Genomic DNA, 15,458 nt, shown 5'->3' on the forward strand with positions numbered 1-15,458 from the left:
GCTTTTCTCAGAGGAAAATAAGGTTCCGAGAACATTGAAGCTAGACAGGTGGCGGGGTTCGCCACATGTAAACAGATCAAAACAGTATATCATTGTGTTGTCCTCTAAGGTCAGTTTGTTTATTTAGTCATGGAAACAATGACAGTTTAGTTTGGTTATTTTTTTAATGCCTAACAATCACTGAATATCTTTTTCTTCTTAAAAGCTCAGAACTTAATTTAGAATTGCAATTTAATAAAAGTAGTGATGAGATGTTTTAAAAATATGTCATTGCCAAAAATAACTTGAACATCACACTCGCCTGGGCACTTGCTTTATAAAAGTGCATCCACTTGTCTTGCTGGTTTGTAAATGAAGGGGAGAAGTCATTTCGGAGCCCTCAAGCAGTTGAGTGAAGACCAATGAGCGTCAGCAGTGAGATGACAAGACAACTCCCTGCAGGTACGTTCCCCTGGTCGGATGAGATACACCTGGAACAAGACGCACGAGCAGAGTTTCAGATCTGTGAGGAACAAACTGGTGTTTTCCTGAAATGCTTGATGAGTTTTTTTATTTATTTTAACCTTATCGAAGAGCTGAGAGAGAAGAGCAACCCCGGGCTCACTCCGCGCCAGGTAAGTGACTGACAGGAAGGGTTTAGTCTCAGATGAGCCGCGTGTGGAGACATGCTGAAGGCGCAGCACGCCTGTGCAGAGCTCATGGCGCTGTGCGTAAAACGCACGTTTGACGGCTTTACCCATCAGATAGCAACTTTTTATCAGCTCGATTCTGTTTGACAACAGCTGACGTCCATGTGGACTGATAGCTCGTATCAGCCAACGCGATCAAACAGCGCACAAAGAGTCTGGATGTGAAGGCTCACACTGTGGTGGCATTATGCGCGAAAGATATCGAGATGTCTATAAATGTTTGACATGTTGTGGCTACAAATACGCTCTTTTCACGACACTTGTCCACCTAAACAAAAGAAACACAGTCATGGAGGTTTCGGTGCATTGGCATGACTACACTTCCTCCAGCGTGTCTCTTCGTCAAACCAGTTCTGTAGCGGGGATAATGACCTCCCTTGTGGCGCTGCTGCTGCTGCTGCTGGATCTCCCTGTTTGATGACACTTACCGCCGAGGTTGACGTCGTGTTCTCAAAGCCAACCTCTCTAAAGACACACAACCTACATTTCTTCTTCACCCAAATTTCTCATAATGACACCACCGGAGAAATGCAGTGGTGTGTGTGTGTGTGTGTGTGTGTGTGTGAGTAGTGTCAGTCTGCAGCATGCTTTATGGTATGGGAAACCATTTCTGCCAGTTAAAGTGGAAAAAATATATATGACGTCATGAGGTATGTGATAGAAGTCATAACTCTGAAACAGAAGTCAACATTTATCTGATGAGTTTGACTTTTCTTACTCACTCAAACAGGCCAATGGCTTAATCTCATCATCGTGTCTTTTTGTATCTTATAATTTCAATCTTAAATCTCATGATTTTTAATCACGACATTTTACCTCCTAATTATAAATCGTCTTGAAAATATTTTCTTTTAATTTTCTTTTCTTTTTAAGTTTAAGTCAATCTTTTTTTTTCCTGAATTGGAGAAGATGAGATTCCATATAAAGCACTTTTACAAGACATATCCATGCACATATGTGCAACAAAATCCCAATATCGATAACTAATTTTGAGTAGTGTATCCCATGATTATTACTTTTAACTCATAATTCTGACTTTTATGAAATCATAATTTCCCTATTAACCCCTTTTTATGCCATTTGTATGACTTGTTATCTCATAATACAACTTTCTATTCCATAATAATAATTATTATGATCATTTTAACTTTCACATCGTAAGCATGTCAACTTTCTATCCCATAGTAGACTTTTTAATCAACCTTTTATCTCAAATTCCTATTTTTGTCTCTTAATTCTTACCTTTTGTCCTTGTAATTTATGATTTGCCTTTTTTTATGGTCTGTTTTCAATTAATTTTGTTTGCAGCAGAACAGATGGACCAGATATCCATCCTGTCAGGACTGGGCAGTGGCGATATTACGGATGAGTCGACGTCCCTGGTAGACGTCAGGTGGAGCTCTGAAGAGGACGAGGTAAAAAATTATCAACTAGGCACCAAACTTTATCAGCATGAAGCTACTGCTGCTTGTACATGACATTCAGTTGAATGGATCCATATTAAGTCAAATCATGCGGTCCTCCTGTGATCTATAATGAAATGTGAAGCGGAAAATCCTTGACTGCCCTCTTGTGGGTCATGTTCATTACACCGTGCTACACCACACACAGACGGGACTGCTGGTGCCTCCCTGATGCAAAGCCCAGAAGGTTCCTAATGCTGTTTATCATCTGCTCAGACTCAAAGGAAATGTTTCTTACTAACTTACTAAGTATGTATGTAATAATGTCTCTTATTAAATAAACAATGTTCACATCCCCTCCATCAGAGCTCTGACCCTCAGGGACAGTGTCTCGCAGCTCCTCAAGCTCCTCAGCCGACCTACAAGCAGAAGCTGGATGAATTTAAGAAGTTGTTCAAAGAGCTGCCAGAGTCAGAGAGACTCCTATTGGGTGAGTTACAGACTGCTGTTAAAGTTCAACGTCGAGATTTATTTTGTTATTCAAGTTCATGACATTCTTTGCTGGGATCCAGTACGTATTTTCAAATATGTTTGAACCATAGAAATGCTAAATAGTCCTTGTTTTATTTAGATTTGTGTTAATGCTAAAGTTTAAATGACATAACAAGACATCTTAAAACATTCTCCCACGCTGTGAACCCATCTACTGTTTTAATCTGTACCTGGATGTTTGAGTGTTTCATACAGGATATAGTAATTTTACACATTTAAAATTAAACATTTGAATCCAAGGCTCCAAAAACTCGGCATGACACAGCTCGCTTGAAATCTTAAAAACTTTTTGACTTGAAATTAAAAATAGATCTCTAATATATTTGGAAATCAAAATCATATTACATTGATAATCAAACTGGATTGTGGTTGGCCACATATTGTCTCGTCTAAAGTGAACTGAGGGAAGGTAAATCTCGCCACAGCTATCACCATCTCATTACAGTGACCCGTTTCATGGATGTAGTAAGTCAAAGAACACCTCAGGCACACTCATTTGTATGTTTGGTTCCTCCTTCAGACTACCCGTGCGCCCTCCAGCGGGACATCCTCCTTCAGGGACGCCTCTACCTCTCGCAGGGCTGGCTCTGTTTCTACAGCAATGTGTTTTGGGGCACCAAGGTAATAAGAAAGTGGAGGAAGAGAGGGTCCTAGCCTGGAAGTACTCATTCACATAACTGCTGGTTATTGTATGTTCTGTTTTTGTATACTGTCTGTTATGTAATTCTGTTTTGCTGTCAGTTGTTAAAAAGAATTGGTACATTCTAGTTTGTAATCATGTGCGACAGCTACAGAGATGAATAGCTGCGATGGAAGAGGAAACATAACAAGGATGATGCACTAATTGCTCCATTTGCAGCGGCCTCAATGGACCGCGATAATGCAACAACGTCTGATTAACTCACCGCTGCGAGCTCTAAGGTCACGTCTCTTCTTGGGAGTTGCTTAAAGTCATTAAAAGATGTCATCTCAGAATAACTTCTGAGTGGTGGAGGAGCCATCTGATAAACCACCCGGAGGATTTTTTTTTTTTTTTCTTTCTCTAAGGCATTCTTTGATAAGCATGTGTGCGCTGATTACCGCAACCTTTCCCCTTTCTGACAGATTACTCTGACTCTTAAAGACATCGTAACTATGACGAGAGAGAAAACTGCTCGGCTGATTCCCAACGCCATCCAGGTGTGCACGAGCACAGAGAAGGTAGATTGCGTTCGGACAGAGAACAGTGATTTAAGAGTTTATTTCACGTCTGATGAACACATAATCGATTACCTCTTTACGTCTTCGCCCTCAGCTCTTCTTCACTTCCTTCTCAGCAAGAGAGAAAAGTTTCCAGGGTGTTTTCCGCATGTGGCAAAATACACTGCTGGAGAAGGTAAGGCCCACTAACCCGCTGCTACCTTTATATAGCACAATCTCCCATCTACAGACACTCATCAGTGCAATCTTCATACTCCAACCACTGCTCATACAGGTTCAATCTGCCCACAAGGCCTACTAAAGTCTTACCACATAATACTCTGCTGTTGAACTCAAGCAGGTCTGTGACTTTACCCCATTCTGCAGCACTTATCTAATCAGTCCAGAGTACGTTTCGTACGGCCTCAGACCGTCAGACCGTCTTTCCTTTGAGGTTATCAGTGCTGCTGCTGCTGTTGCATGTAGGCTAAAGATCTGCACAAAGCAGCTCAGCAGGTTTGCTCACTGATTCCAACAGACACTTTTTGTTTGACTGACTGTGTCTGGAACGCCAGCGCATGGTAGTTCAAAAGTAAACACACAACCTGCTCTTTATGCTGCAAAAGTAAATAGATGTTGAACAAACTGCAAAAGCCCAACTTTTAGAAAGAAAATGCATGTTTGTTTACACTCAGAATGTATTTTATCAGCAATCTAAAGGTTTCCAGTGTGCTTTCACTTAGAAACAGCAACTTTAAAGTTGAGCGCCGCCTTACTGCTGTGATGTCATCTGTGTTTCCGACCTGGATCCCTGTTTCATTGCACTTCATCCACTTTGTGTCGTAGGTGTGTTTTTCTGTGTTGGAGTGCAGTGGAATGCAGCATTATTTCAGGAAAGATATGCATGGTAGTGAATGGAAGGAGACAAATAATTAACCCTAATCCTGTAATATAACAACAGGGTATTTAAACAAACAAACATCAATTTGGCAATATTTGTTTTTCAATTATTTAATATTCAAAGCACCACAGAACTGCTCGCCCCCACAGTCATGTGTAGAGAGAAAGTGCTGTATTTTGACTGATAACATCACTGAACCAGGTCCTTCCTTCAGATCTTCAGGAAGTAGGTCACAGGAAGTAAAGTTCCCTGTCTCTTTTCAGTAATAAGAAATGTTCAAACTTGTATGAAGTGACCTACTTTTATCAGTCAGGAATTGTAAAGATGCATGATACAAATGGATTGAATCACATGCTTCAGTGAGTTTTACATCATTGACCACATGTGGATTGATGCCCTGTGGCACCCATTTTGTTAACTGCATTTTTGTCATGAACATTGTCAGAAAACTACACACCAGCGCTTCTCTGTCACACTGAACGAATGGCGGAACAGCCAATAGTAGTTTGTTACTTTATTATTACCCAGAGGTAGATTTTGTTTGCAGTAGTAAAGTCCTCATACACACATATGGAAAAAGAAAAACATAGAGACACAATCACACATCCAATTTAGGACAGTGGAAATTTAAAAAATGCAAATTAAGAAGTTCTTAAAAGTTCTTACAGGTCCAGATCATTCTAAGATATTGAAATTTAACTGAATTACTAATTGTAAGAAGAAAATATACAAAATGAATCAATAAAAAGTATTTAGGTTGTAAAAACATACATAATGGGTAAAAAAATAAATAAATAAATACAGCAATGAGCAAATGAGTAAAAGCAGCAATAATTAAACACTTGTGCAAAATATAGTTATTACTTTAGTAATATAGTTATTTATTACTTTACTAGTAGACTCTTGTTATAGACAGGCACTATGGCAGCCTACTCACAGGGGTGTGAGTCTGCAGGGATGTGGAGCACAAACAGGTAGATTTAAAAAACATTACCTTCCAGAGTTCATTGACCTCTGCAGGTGTGGCCATGAGGGGCTCATTTCCATGCCGCCTGTAACCGCAAAGAGCGCACTTGACGCTCCGCTCGTGTCGGGGCTAAAACTATCAGAGCAATCACACAAAGTCGTGAGAGCCTCTACGGCCGTGTGAACAGAAGTGAGCCGGACTTTCGACAGGTGGAGCGGCCTTTTATTTACCTTTAATCACGGTGTAAATCTGGGCGGCGCGTCTTTACGCAGTTGAACTCGGGACTTCCTGAAAGTGAGTGCGCTCTCTGTGAGTCTGAGGCTCCAGATCAGTGTCGGACAGCCAGGTGAAAGCTCACAGCTGCTCGGAAATGTCTCCCGACAAGTGAGTACAGTCCGTGTGAATGGATCTTAAACTTTCAATCGGGTTTTAACACGCGCTACAAGACCGTGCGCGGACCCATATGGCGATAAAAGTGCCGGAATAATCAGGCCTGCGAAGATACAGACAGTTTTCGGTCGTTTTGTTAGTTATAACAGCACATCTTGTCGTTTGCAATCGAATTTTATGTGAAAACTATTGATTGTCTCTGATGACCTGTGTCTGCTGATGCGTAAATATTGTTTTGGAGTGTATTTTATTTGAGATATTCATTATTTTAGGTCATATTTCCAAGACTGAGCTTCTCTTTGCTGTCATGGGTTAACACAAGTATGAACGATGCCTATCTGTGCAGTCAAGAGAGACAGTAAGGTTTGTAGGTTTGTCTGTCACCCATAGAGATCAGACTGAATGATACTGTGTGGAGGCCACGCGTTTCCAGGTGACCTGCAGCTTCTTCAAACCCGTTGAGCCCTAGTTAGGCAAGAGGAAACCGTGTGGTTAATGTGTTCATGTCCTTGTGAGGTCTCTTCTAATATTTTATTTCTTTCCCAACCCTCAGCCTCTGAGCAGCCCGGAGTTTTGGCAGATGGTTAAGCAGCACTATGGGTATGACCTGGGCCTGAGCCATGAAGAGATGGAGAGCTTACAGATAGCAGCAGAATCAAACATGCAGACCAGGTGAGCTGACTTACAGGGCTGACACGGCATTATAATGATATTGCAATAGTTTTTGTGTTTGCGTTAAACAATAAAGATCTTAACATTTTTGAATAAGTACTCATCAATACTGTGGATATAATGACTAAGCTGATAAAGGCATGTTAATGAAATGACATCACTTTACTGTGATGCAATATGTAAGAATTTCAGTTCAAAGCCCCCCTCCAGTCAGTTTTACTTCCTGTTTGAGAGAGAGGATGGGGTTACTAGTCATCTATAACCCGTTACCATCGCGACCAGACTGCTGTTCTAACAAGATCAACACCACTAGCACGGATAGCATGAGCACGGATAATTTGAGTCACTCAAACATGAGTTTTTCGTGGGTATTGAGGAGTTTAACAAATTAACTGTGTGGCTCATCAACATTGTCAGGAAAGGACTCATGGACTTAAAGACGTTGTTTTTCAGTAAAACATTAAAAAATGAACTAACATTTTCACAGAATGTGAAGAAATAACAGTTTAGATGTCAACACATGGTCTATGCATTGTGTTGCAGAGGTGTATATTGAAGTTAGCATGCTATCCAGCTAACTTCAAGCCCGTTTGTACGTGAAGAGTTGATAGTCTGATCGTAAACAACACCGACACTCCCCCTGCTTCCCCAAGCTACCAATCCTGGCGGAGTCAGTTAATATGACAGCTAACTAGCTAACAATAGCAGTAGTTAGCAGCAGTTGGAGGTTACTCTGTGATATTGTGCCCCGGTTTGAATCCAACAGGTGGCCCATTCTAACATATTGCACCTTTAAAACACCTATGCTGTACCACAATATAACACTAATTAATGCTGTAATTCGTTACCACCTGTCTTGTTTGTCTGCAGCCTGACGGCAAAGCCTTGTGTTGATGATGGTCTCGGGAGGCTGGAGCGGAACTCCCTTCGCCTCCCTGGATTGGAGCTCGGGCCCTTAGACGCCTCCACGCCTCAAGGAGAGGACCTGCCTTCCCCTCTCGGCTCTCAGAACTCTGCTTGCATGGTATTTAAGATGATATTTTTCTGTACTCTTAATTGTTCCCTTTATTGTGCATGTCTCAACATTTTCACAACACGTTTTTTTTGTGTCGCCCTCTAACAGGACGACTCCCGCACCACCCCTACTCAGCAGCGCAATCCTGCTCCCGCGCTGGACCGCCTTGCCCCAGAACGCGTTTCCAAGCGCTCCTCGCTCTCCCTTGACCTCAACGCCAACGAGAACGGTGCGACTGAACAGAGCGGTTCAGAAAGCGTAGAAGATGGTAAGGGGACTCAACCCAGGCCCTGGAGGATTCTTGAGCTCATGGCTTTTTTGTATTTTTGTTGTTTTAAATATTTCCTTTTATGTGTTTTTTTGCTTCATCAGTGGAGGAGCGAGTGGGTTTGCCGGAGGTGCAGGGTCGACTTTATCTGAACAAGGTCTTCCACATCAGCGCTAACAAGATGTTTGAGCTGCTCTTCACCGAGTCCAGCTTCATCCGGAGGTTCATGAACATCAGGAAGACGACCAGTAAGCCTGCTTTAATCTTGATTTAAAAGCAAAACCAAGAATGTTGTTGCGTAACTTATCTTTATTGGCCCTTCTTCATAAGTAATAAAGTCAAATTATTATGTGTCACTCCTGAAACTAACTTATCAGCAGGTTCCAGCTAATCAAAGGGGCACTTGCATTATAAACACTGAATTATAATGTTTGCAATATTAATGAGGCAATAATACAAACTCAAATATTTACAAACGAGCTGTTCTCTGAGGAAAATAAGGTCCCCAGAACACTGTTTGACGCTAGAAAGGTGGCAGGGTCCGCCACAAACAAAGGAAAAAAGTGTGCATTGTGTTGTCCTTTCACGTCAGTTTGTTCATTCAGCCATGAAAACAAAGAGTTAGCTTATCTAGTTTGTTGAGGCATACAAAAATCAGCAATGAAGATCTTTATCGTCTGATTCCCCCCCCCCCCAAAAAAGAAACTAAATAATGCACTTTTTTTTTAAGGCGTCTTGCGTAACATTGTCTTTTGTGTTATCAGACGCCAGCAGTACTGCCTGGCAAAAGGACGCCTCAGGAAACATGAAGAGGATCCTGAACTACACAATAGCCATCAGCAACCCTCTGATTGGCAAGTCCTCCACCGCCACAGAGAACCAGGTGTGTTTACAAATCAGTGTGAATGGCGTGTTTGCGCACTTTGAATGGATGAATCGTGGCTTAACGCTCGCTTGTGCTCTAATAACAACCTGTCAGACGCTGTACAAAGAATCCAGGGACGGTCAGTACTACCTCTTGGACTCGGAGGTGTACACTCATGACGTTCCCTATCACGACTACTTCTACACTCAAAACCGGTACTACATCATACGTAACTCAAAGAAGAAGTGTCGGCTAAGGTAAGGTATTATCATTCAATCGGGTTATGGTCTATATATTTTTTATTTTTTTAGGTTACTGACATTTAAAATGCGTGTTGTACTTCCAGGGTCTACACCGATGTGAAATACAAGAAGCAGCCATGGGGCCTGGTTAAGTCCTTTATCACCAAAAACTCCTGGAGTGGCATAGAAGATTACTTCAGACAGCTGGGTTAGTAGAAAGCCCAGTTCGCAGATTGTAGATGCAGAAGAGAGCACTTCCTTGTCTCCTCTCCTCAGTGCGTGGTTTATTTTTAATCTCTGATCTGATATGAGCGGTTTCTTTCAGCACACGCCAGGCTGTGCTGCAGTGAGTCATATCACAGCTGCATTTGCAAGGAAAGAAAATGGCTGATAACTCTACATGCCTTTTCTAAGTGTGTAATATGTGCAGGTTTTTTTTTTAAATTAATGAGTTGTTTGTTAAGCAGACATGCTTTCCACTGTAGTTTGAATAAATCAGTCTACATGCAGACACTTGTACGACATGCTGTTCTGCACTGTCCTCTCAAATTGCCCCTTGTTTGCGTCGACACTGTACAGAAGCAGAGCTGCTGGAGGAGGAAGCGGAGATGAACCAGGGAGGTGGAGACCCTGGGAAGATGAGTGGGCTTCGGAGGAGGAGGCGCACCTATAGTCGGACTTTGCCGGAGCACATGAAGCCCAACAATCAGTACGGGCAGGATCCCGAACAGCACAGAGATGGCAACATAGGTACATGACATCACACAGTGAACAATGGCCTTTAAGGGACAGTCTGACATTTGAGGAAGTATGAGTTACTGCTTCCTTTTATTAGATTTTGATGGTAGGATTGATAACACTCTAGTGTTAGTCCCTTTACATATTAAGCATCAAATAGGTGGCAGTTAACTTAGCTTAGCATAAAGCTTGGAAGCAGGGAGAACAGCACTTCTAAAGTTCATGATGTATGTCCTTTCTTCTTTTTATAAGTATAAAGAACTTGTGTTTGCCGGGCAGGACACTGTCTTCCCAGCCAAGAAATGGTTCTACACATAATGCTGTTCAAACTACCAGGTGTTATTTTTACACAAATTCTAATGAATAAATTCAGGTGTGAGAACTTTAGGGGGGCTGAGAGGCAGTTTTTGTCCCCAGGCTGGCTTTTCCCCCCAGCTTCCAGTCTTTATGCTCAGCTAAGCTAATAAACTCCAGGCTCCAGCTTCATACCTGATAAGAGTGGTATCAATCTTCTCATTTAACTTTCATCAAAACAGTATGAAGCATATTTTATATTGAGACTCCTTACTTGAGATTTGAGCATTTTCATTTGTATATCTTTTTTTTTTTTTTTTATATTTAGTGATGCAAAAAGTGTTTAAATGAGCTGTGTGTCTACAATTTTCCATTTAACATGGCTGGCATGTACATTTTAAGACCTTTTTTAAAGAAATTTCCTCAATCTCACTAAGAAACTATAAACGTGAGGCCTAAAGCACTTAAAAAATGTTTAAATTTAGACATTCATGTTGCTTTGAACTCGTCACAGTCTACGATCATCAGATGCATCCTCGTAGTATGTTACTGTCTTAAAGCTGTTGCATGCCATTAGGAGGAAATATCTCTGTTGAAAAATGATGCAGTGAGAAACTTCTACTAATTTATTGATCCCTCTCTCTGCATTTCAGGTCCAATAGAAATGAAAGGCTCACACAGATTGAGCTCCACGACAATAGTGGCTGGGATGAGTGTGATGTGAGTAAACGAAGGACGCTGTGAAAGTGTTGAGCCGAGCTGAGAATTTTAATTTTAATTTTGTTTTTAATTCGATCCAAACTGCCTTTATTGTGAAGAAAGTTGATGCGTCTAACTATTGTCTGTGTTCATTTCTGGCGTATGCATGGCCCCTCCAACCCTTTGCGGTCACCGGTTAAATTAAACTCCGTGCTCTCTCTCCATTTCAGATTGCTGATTCTGACGCTGATGAATCTGGGTCTGTTCTTCAAGCTGTGGGCCATGGAGGACGTAGCCCACCGCATGTACCTCACCACAAAGCACCGGCTGAGGGAGAGGGCCGAGGCCAGGTCGGACAACTTTCTGTTCTTTTGCAGCATGCTTATTTAAATCTTCTCCCAGCTGCCATGATCAGTCAGAAAGCCGAAGTCTTGGTGTGGGTACAGAAGGGGAAGGGGCTGGTCTTTTATTTTCTCCACCTTTTTTGCCTGTTATTGGAGCAGCCCACATACAACAGCGCTCTTATTCTAATGAGTCACGACGTTCACAGTGCCTGTTTATAAGCGTCGATAAATGTGGTTATGTAAGTGACATCAGTGCTACTTCATTTTTAGCCCTCCTCTCACATCTTCTTCACTTTGTTTCTGCCTCTATTGTCGTGTCTTCAGCTAACTTTATGATGCACATATGAATATGATATTTTGGGCAAAAGATTAATTGGCTTTTTTTTCTGTTTTTTGTTGACAGCCTGGCCCCGGAGTATGGTCCCAGACAGGCACACATGTACAGGAGCACAGAGGACATGCAGCTGCTCAAAACTGTACTGCAGGACTCCATTAACCTTTTAGAGCAGGTAGGACAGCCAGGTTAAGCCACAAATGCACTACCTACGTGAAAAGTCTGATTGCAGCCTTAATGTGGACTGCTTTGTGAGAGAGCGCTGGAGTTGTATACTAGCTTATAGTGTGATGTACATGTTTCACATCTTTGAACCTATAAAAGGAGATGACATTACGCCATCATTACAACATTCTTGGTGCCAGATTTCGGTGCTCGATCTATTGTTGTCTATGGGAGGTGCACGGACAAGCAGACTGCAACCCAACATATCTGCATCACATGACCTTTGATGAAGAAATGCCTCAGTGTAATCATAAAACACACTTCAGAGAATAGGATAATAGCGGCTTTTCAAAATAGGCACATTAGTTTATTTGCAGTTGGTGTTCAAATAGTATTCAAAGAGGATTTTAAGCATACCTTACTTACTTTTAAAAGTTGCAAGTAAAGCATCTCTTAAAAATCTTGATTTCTTCTTCTCTCTTTCTTTTATTTCGATTGGAGGCTGCTAATATGATGATTGACAGGGTTAATAACAGCTAATGATACGATGAAAATCAAGTATTCAAATGAAATGCTTGCAAACCTCCTGATTACTAATTGTGCTACAGATATCCTTCAGCTATAAAACAACAGAGCTATACCTTATGGCTATAAGTGTTACAGGCTCAGAGTTAGCTCTGTGAGGAGATTATCACAGCTGATCTAACTCACTAATTTGAGAATTTTACTGACCTCAATCAAAAGCTCCAGCCCATTATAAATCTTGCATAACATCAACTTGCATGCAAACAATGAATTGACGTCACATACAAATGAAACACGCCTTAAAAACACATGATACAATAGCTAAATAGCAACACACCAAAATACATATGCCTCCATCAGTGGTGTGCCCATTCACCACCACTATGATGACTGCACAGAGCGTGAAGGGAAGTCTGGCACCGATGTTGTAATGACCCTTCCTTCTTTAACAGCTTTCTTGTTTTTCGCCCAGGAAGTGACTGTTGTTGTCTGTAACTGGTTTACTTCCTGGAATCTCTGCTGTTGGCCTGGCAACTTCTCAGAGCCAAGAAACTGTCAAGCACATAACCCTATTATGGGGGTTAGCAAATTCAATAAGAAAAATTGAAATAACTATACTATACATTAGTAGTAGGTGGATTTTTTTTTTTTTTTACCTTCTTACCTTTCTAAGAAATAGAAATAGACCATAAATGGTCATACTGGTTAAATAGTAAGCTTTGGCAAGGTGCTAGCAGGCAGATTGGTGCTAGCTTCTGCTTCTGCTTCCAGTCTTTATGCTAAGCTAGCTGTTGTATTTAACAGACAAACACTGAATGTTTCTAATCTGACTATGCACCAGGAAGTGAATAAGCCTGTTTTTCCCAAACTTTCAAACTGCTCCTTTAAAGGATGGATGTGTTTAGGGCAACTGCAGGTGTATTGAGTGTGATAAATTGGGTTAATAAGCTGCTGATTCAGTTCTTCTTCTTCTCCCCGCAGCTCCGCAGCTCTCTGGTGGTGCTACAACAAAACTTCGCCATGGCCAATCGAACAGCAGCACCGCAGTGATGCTCCACACCTGGCGACTACAGGGTTGCCTGTGCTCCCCCCCCCCCCCGGGCCCTGTGGAGGAAACTGCAGCAGTGAACTGCCTCGTTGAGATCTCTGGTATCCAGTGACGTTGCCATGTAGACGTCCCCAGACCCTTGACATGCAACATGTGTTGCCCGGGGTTACGCATCCCAAAGCCTGCGTGGGGCGTCAGGTGCCAGGATGTTTTTTAAAGGACTGACTTCTGCGAGGACAAAGTAGAATCTGAGTCAGCTCCACACGGATCAGCCGAAGGAGCTGCTGCTGTCGCGGACCTCAGAAAACTCTTTCCTGATGTGCCTTTCTTTCTTCAGATGAGCCTCGTGCCACACCAGATGAGCTATTGTAAATACTTTTACTTTTTAGTTTTTATTCAAGGGAAGTTAATCAATATTATTTAAAGAAACTATTTTCTCTATTTACATGTTTGCACAAGTAATTCTTTTTTTTTGCACAAGTGCCTTGTAGATAAGGCAGATGTTTTTAGGTATCTTTTTTTGGATTTTCTATTCTTTCCAATAAAAATTGTGATGTCAGTTACTCAAATTTCAATGTTTGTCTTCTTTCGTAATCATGATGCATCTTTTTGTATTGTTTATGAAATCTGCAGGAATGTCTGCAACATTGACGGTAAAGTAAACGAATGGAAAAGCAACCTCTGAGTTTTATAATGCTGTAAATCAAATCTGGTTGTTAGCTTTAGCTCCGTCTTGGACTGATTGCAAGGTTTCCCCGTTAATCACATTTTTATATACATTCATTTTCCATTTGTGCACTGAACCAAGTATGATTTGGTTTGATTTTAATTACCTTTCACTCTGATGTTATTTCAATGGAGTCGGGTCAGTAGACTATCTCAGGGTTTCTCATTACTGTGTACTCAAGTTAGTTCTGTGATTTCCAATGTGACACTTTTATCAAATACTGGTGATACGCTGCCTTGAGCCTTGTTTGATGTTTACAGTGTTGCCTTCACCCTCGTTTGTGTGCGTGATTTGTTCAGTCGTTCTTACATTAAACCACTTCTGAAAGTGTTGTGGTTGATTAGTTTAAAACAGGTTGATGTTTCTTGTATTGTTAGCCGTATTGCAATGCACTATTTCAATAAACAAGACGTCTTGCAAGAATGCATTTGTCTGACAATTATTTTCTTGATTAATCATTCTTGTCCAAAAAATGTCATATTTTATAAATGTCCATAAAATATTTGTCTACAAAATAGTAAAAAAACTTAGTTTAGCAGAGCAGCTGACAGACTTGAGCATTGTTTTGTTCAGCCATCCCCAAAACACTTCAGTTTATTATCAACATTTTAGAAGCTGGGTCCAGTAAATTTAGGCACTTTTACTTAAAATGCTACTGAAATGACGAATCAGTCATCAGTATTTTTGCAGACCCATTTGCTGTTATGTTGACATAATCGCTCAGGTTTTTTCACCGAGAACATTACATGTAATGAGTTCGGACCCTTTACATGCTGAGATGCATAGGTTGAGGACGCAAAGTTTATATTGGGATCAATTATGCTGATGTTAAAGTTTGATAAAATATTGGACAAATGTTTTTAGAATCTATGGTGAGAAACTTCAGACTAAACAACTCATCACTATACACTGGCCATTGAATAGTTGTGACTGCTGCTGGAAAAAGAAGTGGAAAACTAACTGGGAGTAAAGCCAAATGTATCTTTGTTCCTCAGTCACGTGTGAAATACAACACTATTGAGACTGTCTTTAATTATTGATCAGCTGCCTGACCTTATTTACTCTGAGAGGAAACATATGATTTCTTCTCTAGTATTCCTCTGATACATGATAGTGGAAATGATAGCATACCTGTAGAGTTTATATTTTGATTACAATGTTTCCAGTTTTCTACTTAATGGAGGTTTTTATTATATCCAGTGGTATTATCAGTAACTTGGCACACTGAGTCCTTAAGTAGACCTACTAAAATTGAGGCACTTGATCTTTATGGTTTTGATTTTTATACAATATACTGTATATTAGTTCCTCTCTACATTTAAAGGGGAAATATTTTGCTTTATGTTCCACAACAGCTTTAATTATTGGATACTTTTTTTTACTTTACTAGTTAATTTGATTTATATGAAACATATTAAAATTAAATCATGAAATTGTGACA

The 15,458-nt window shown here is 40.8% G+C and overlaps 1 protein-coding gene across 4 annotated transcripts; it reads left to right on the forward strand.

Annotated features, from left to right (window-relative positions):
• Positions 1-312: 312 nt before the first annotated feature.
• gramd1c (GRAM domain containing 1c) lies at positions 313-14,442 on the forward strand. 4 transcript variants are annotated; one of them, XM_030397523.1, is made up of 18 exons: positions 313-441; positions 1,998-2,104; positions 2,459-2,582; positions 3,165-3,265; positions 3,749-3,844; positions 3,939-4,019; positions 6,635-6,753; positions 7,624-7,777; positions 7,877-8,036; positions 8,141-8,284; positions 8,801-8,919; positions 9,016-9,158; positions 9,248-9,351; positions 9,723-9,893; positions 10,829-10,895; positions 11,105-11,224; positions 11,622-11,727; positions 13,224-14,442. In XM_030397523.1, exons 1-18 carry the CDS (start codon positions 402-404, stop codon positions 13,290-13,292), a joined length of 2,025 nt encoding a protein of 674 aa, XP_030253383.1. In that variant the 5' UTR covers positions 313-401; the 3' UTR covers positions 13,293-14,442. The 4 variants fall into 4 exon arrangements, with proteins under 4 accessions (XP_030253383.1, XP_030253384.1, XP_030253385.1 ...); XM_030397524.1 differs by having other exon boundaries at positions 374-441; positions 2,001-2,104; XM_030397525.1 differs by lacking the exon at positions 313-441 and adding an exon at positions 458-614.
• Positions 14,443-15,458: the final 1,016 nt, after the last annotated feature.

The sequence above is a fragment of the Sparus aurata genome, chromosome 19 (assembly GCF_900880675.1).
Source record: "Sparus aurata chromosome 19, fSpaAur1.1, whole genome shotgun sequence".
Classification (NCBI taxonomy): Eukaryota; Metazoa; Chordata; class Actinopteri; order Spariformes; family Sparidae; genus Sparus; species Sparus aurata.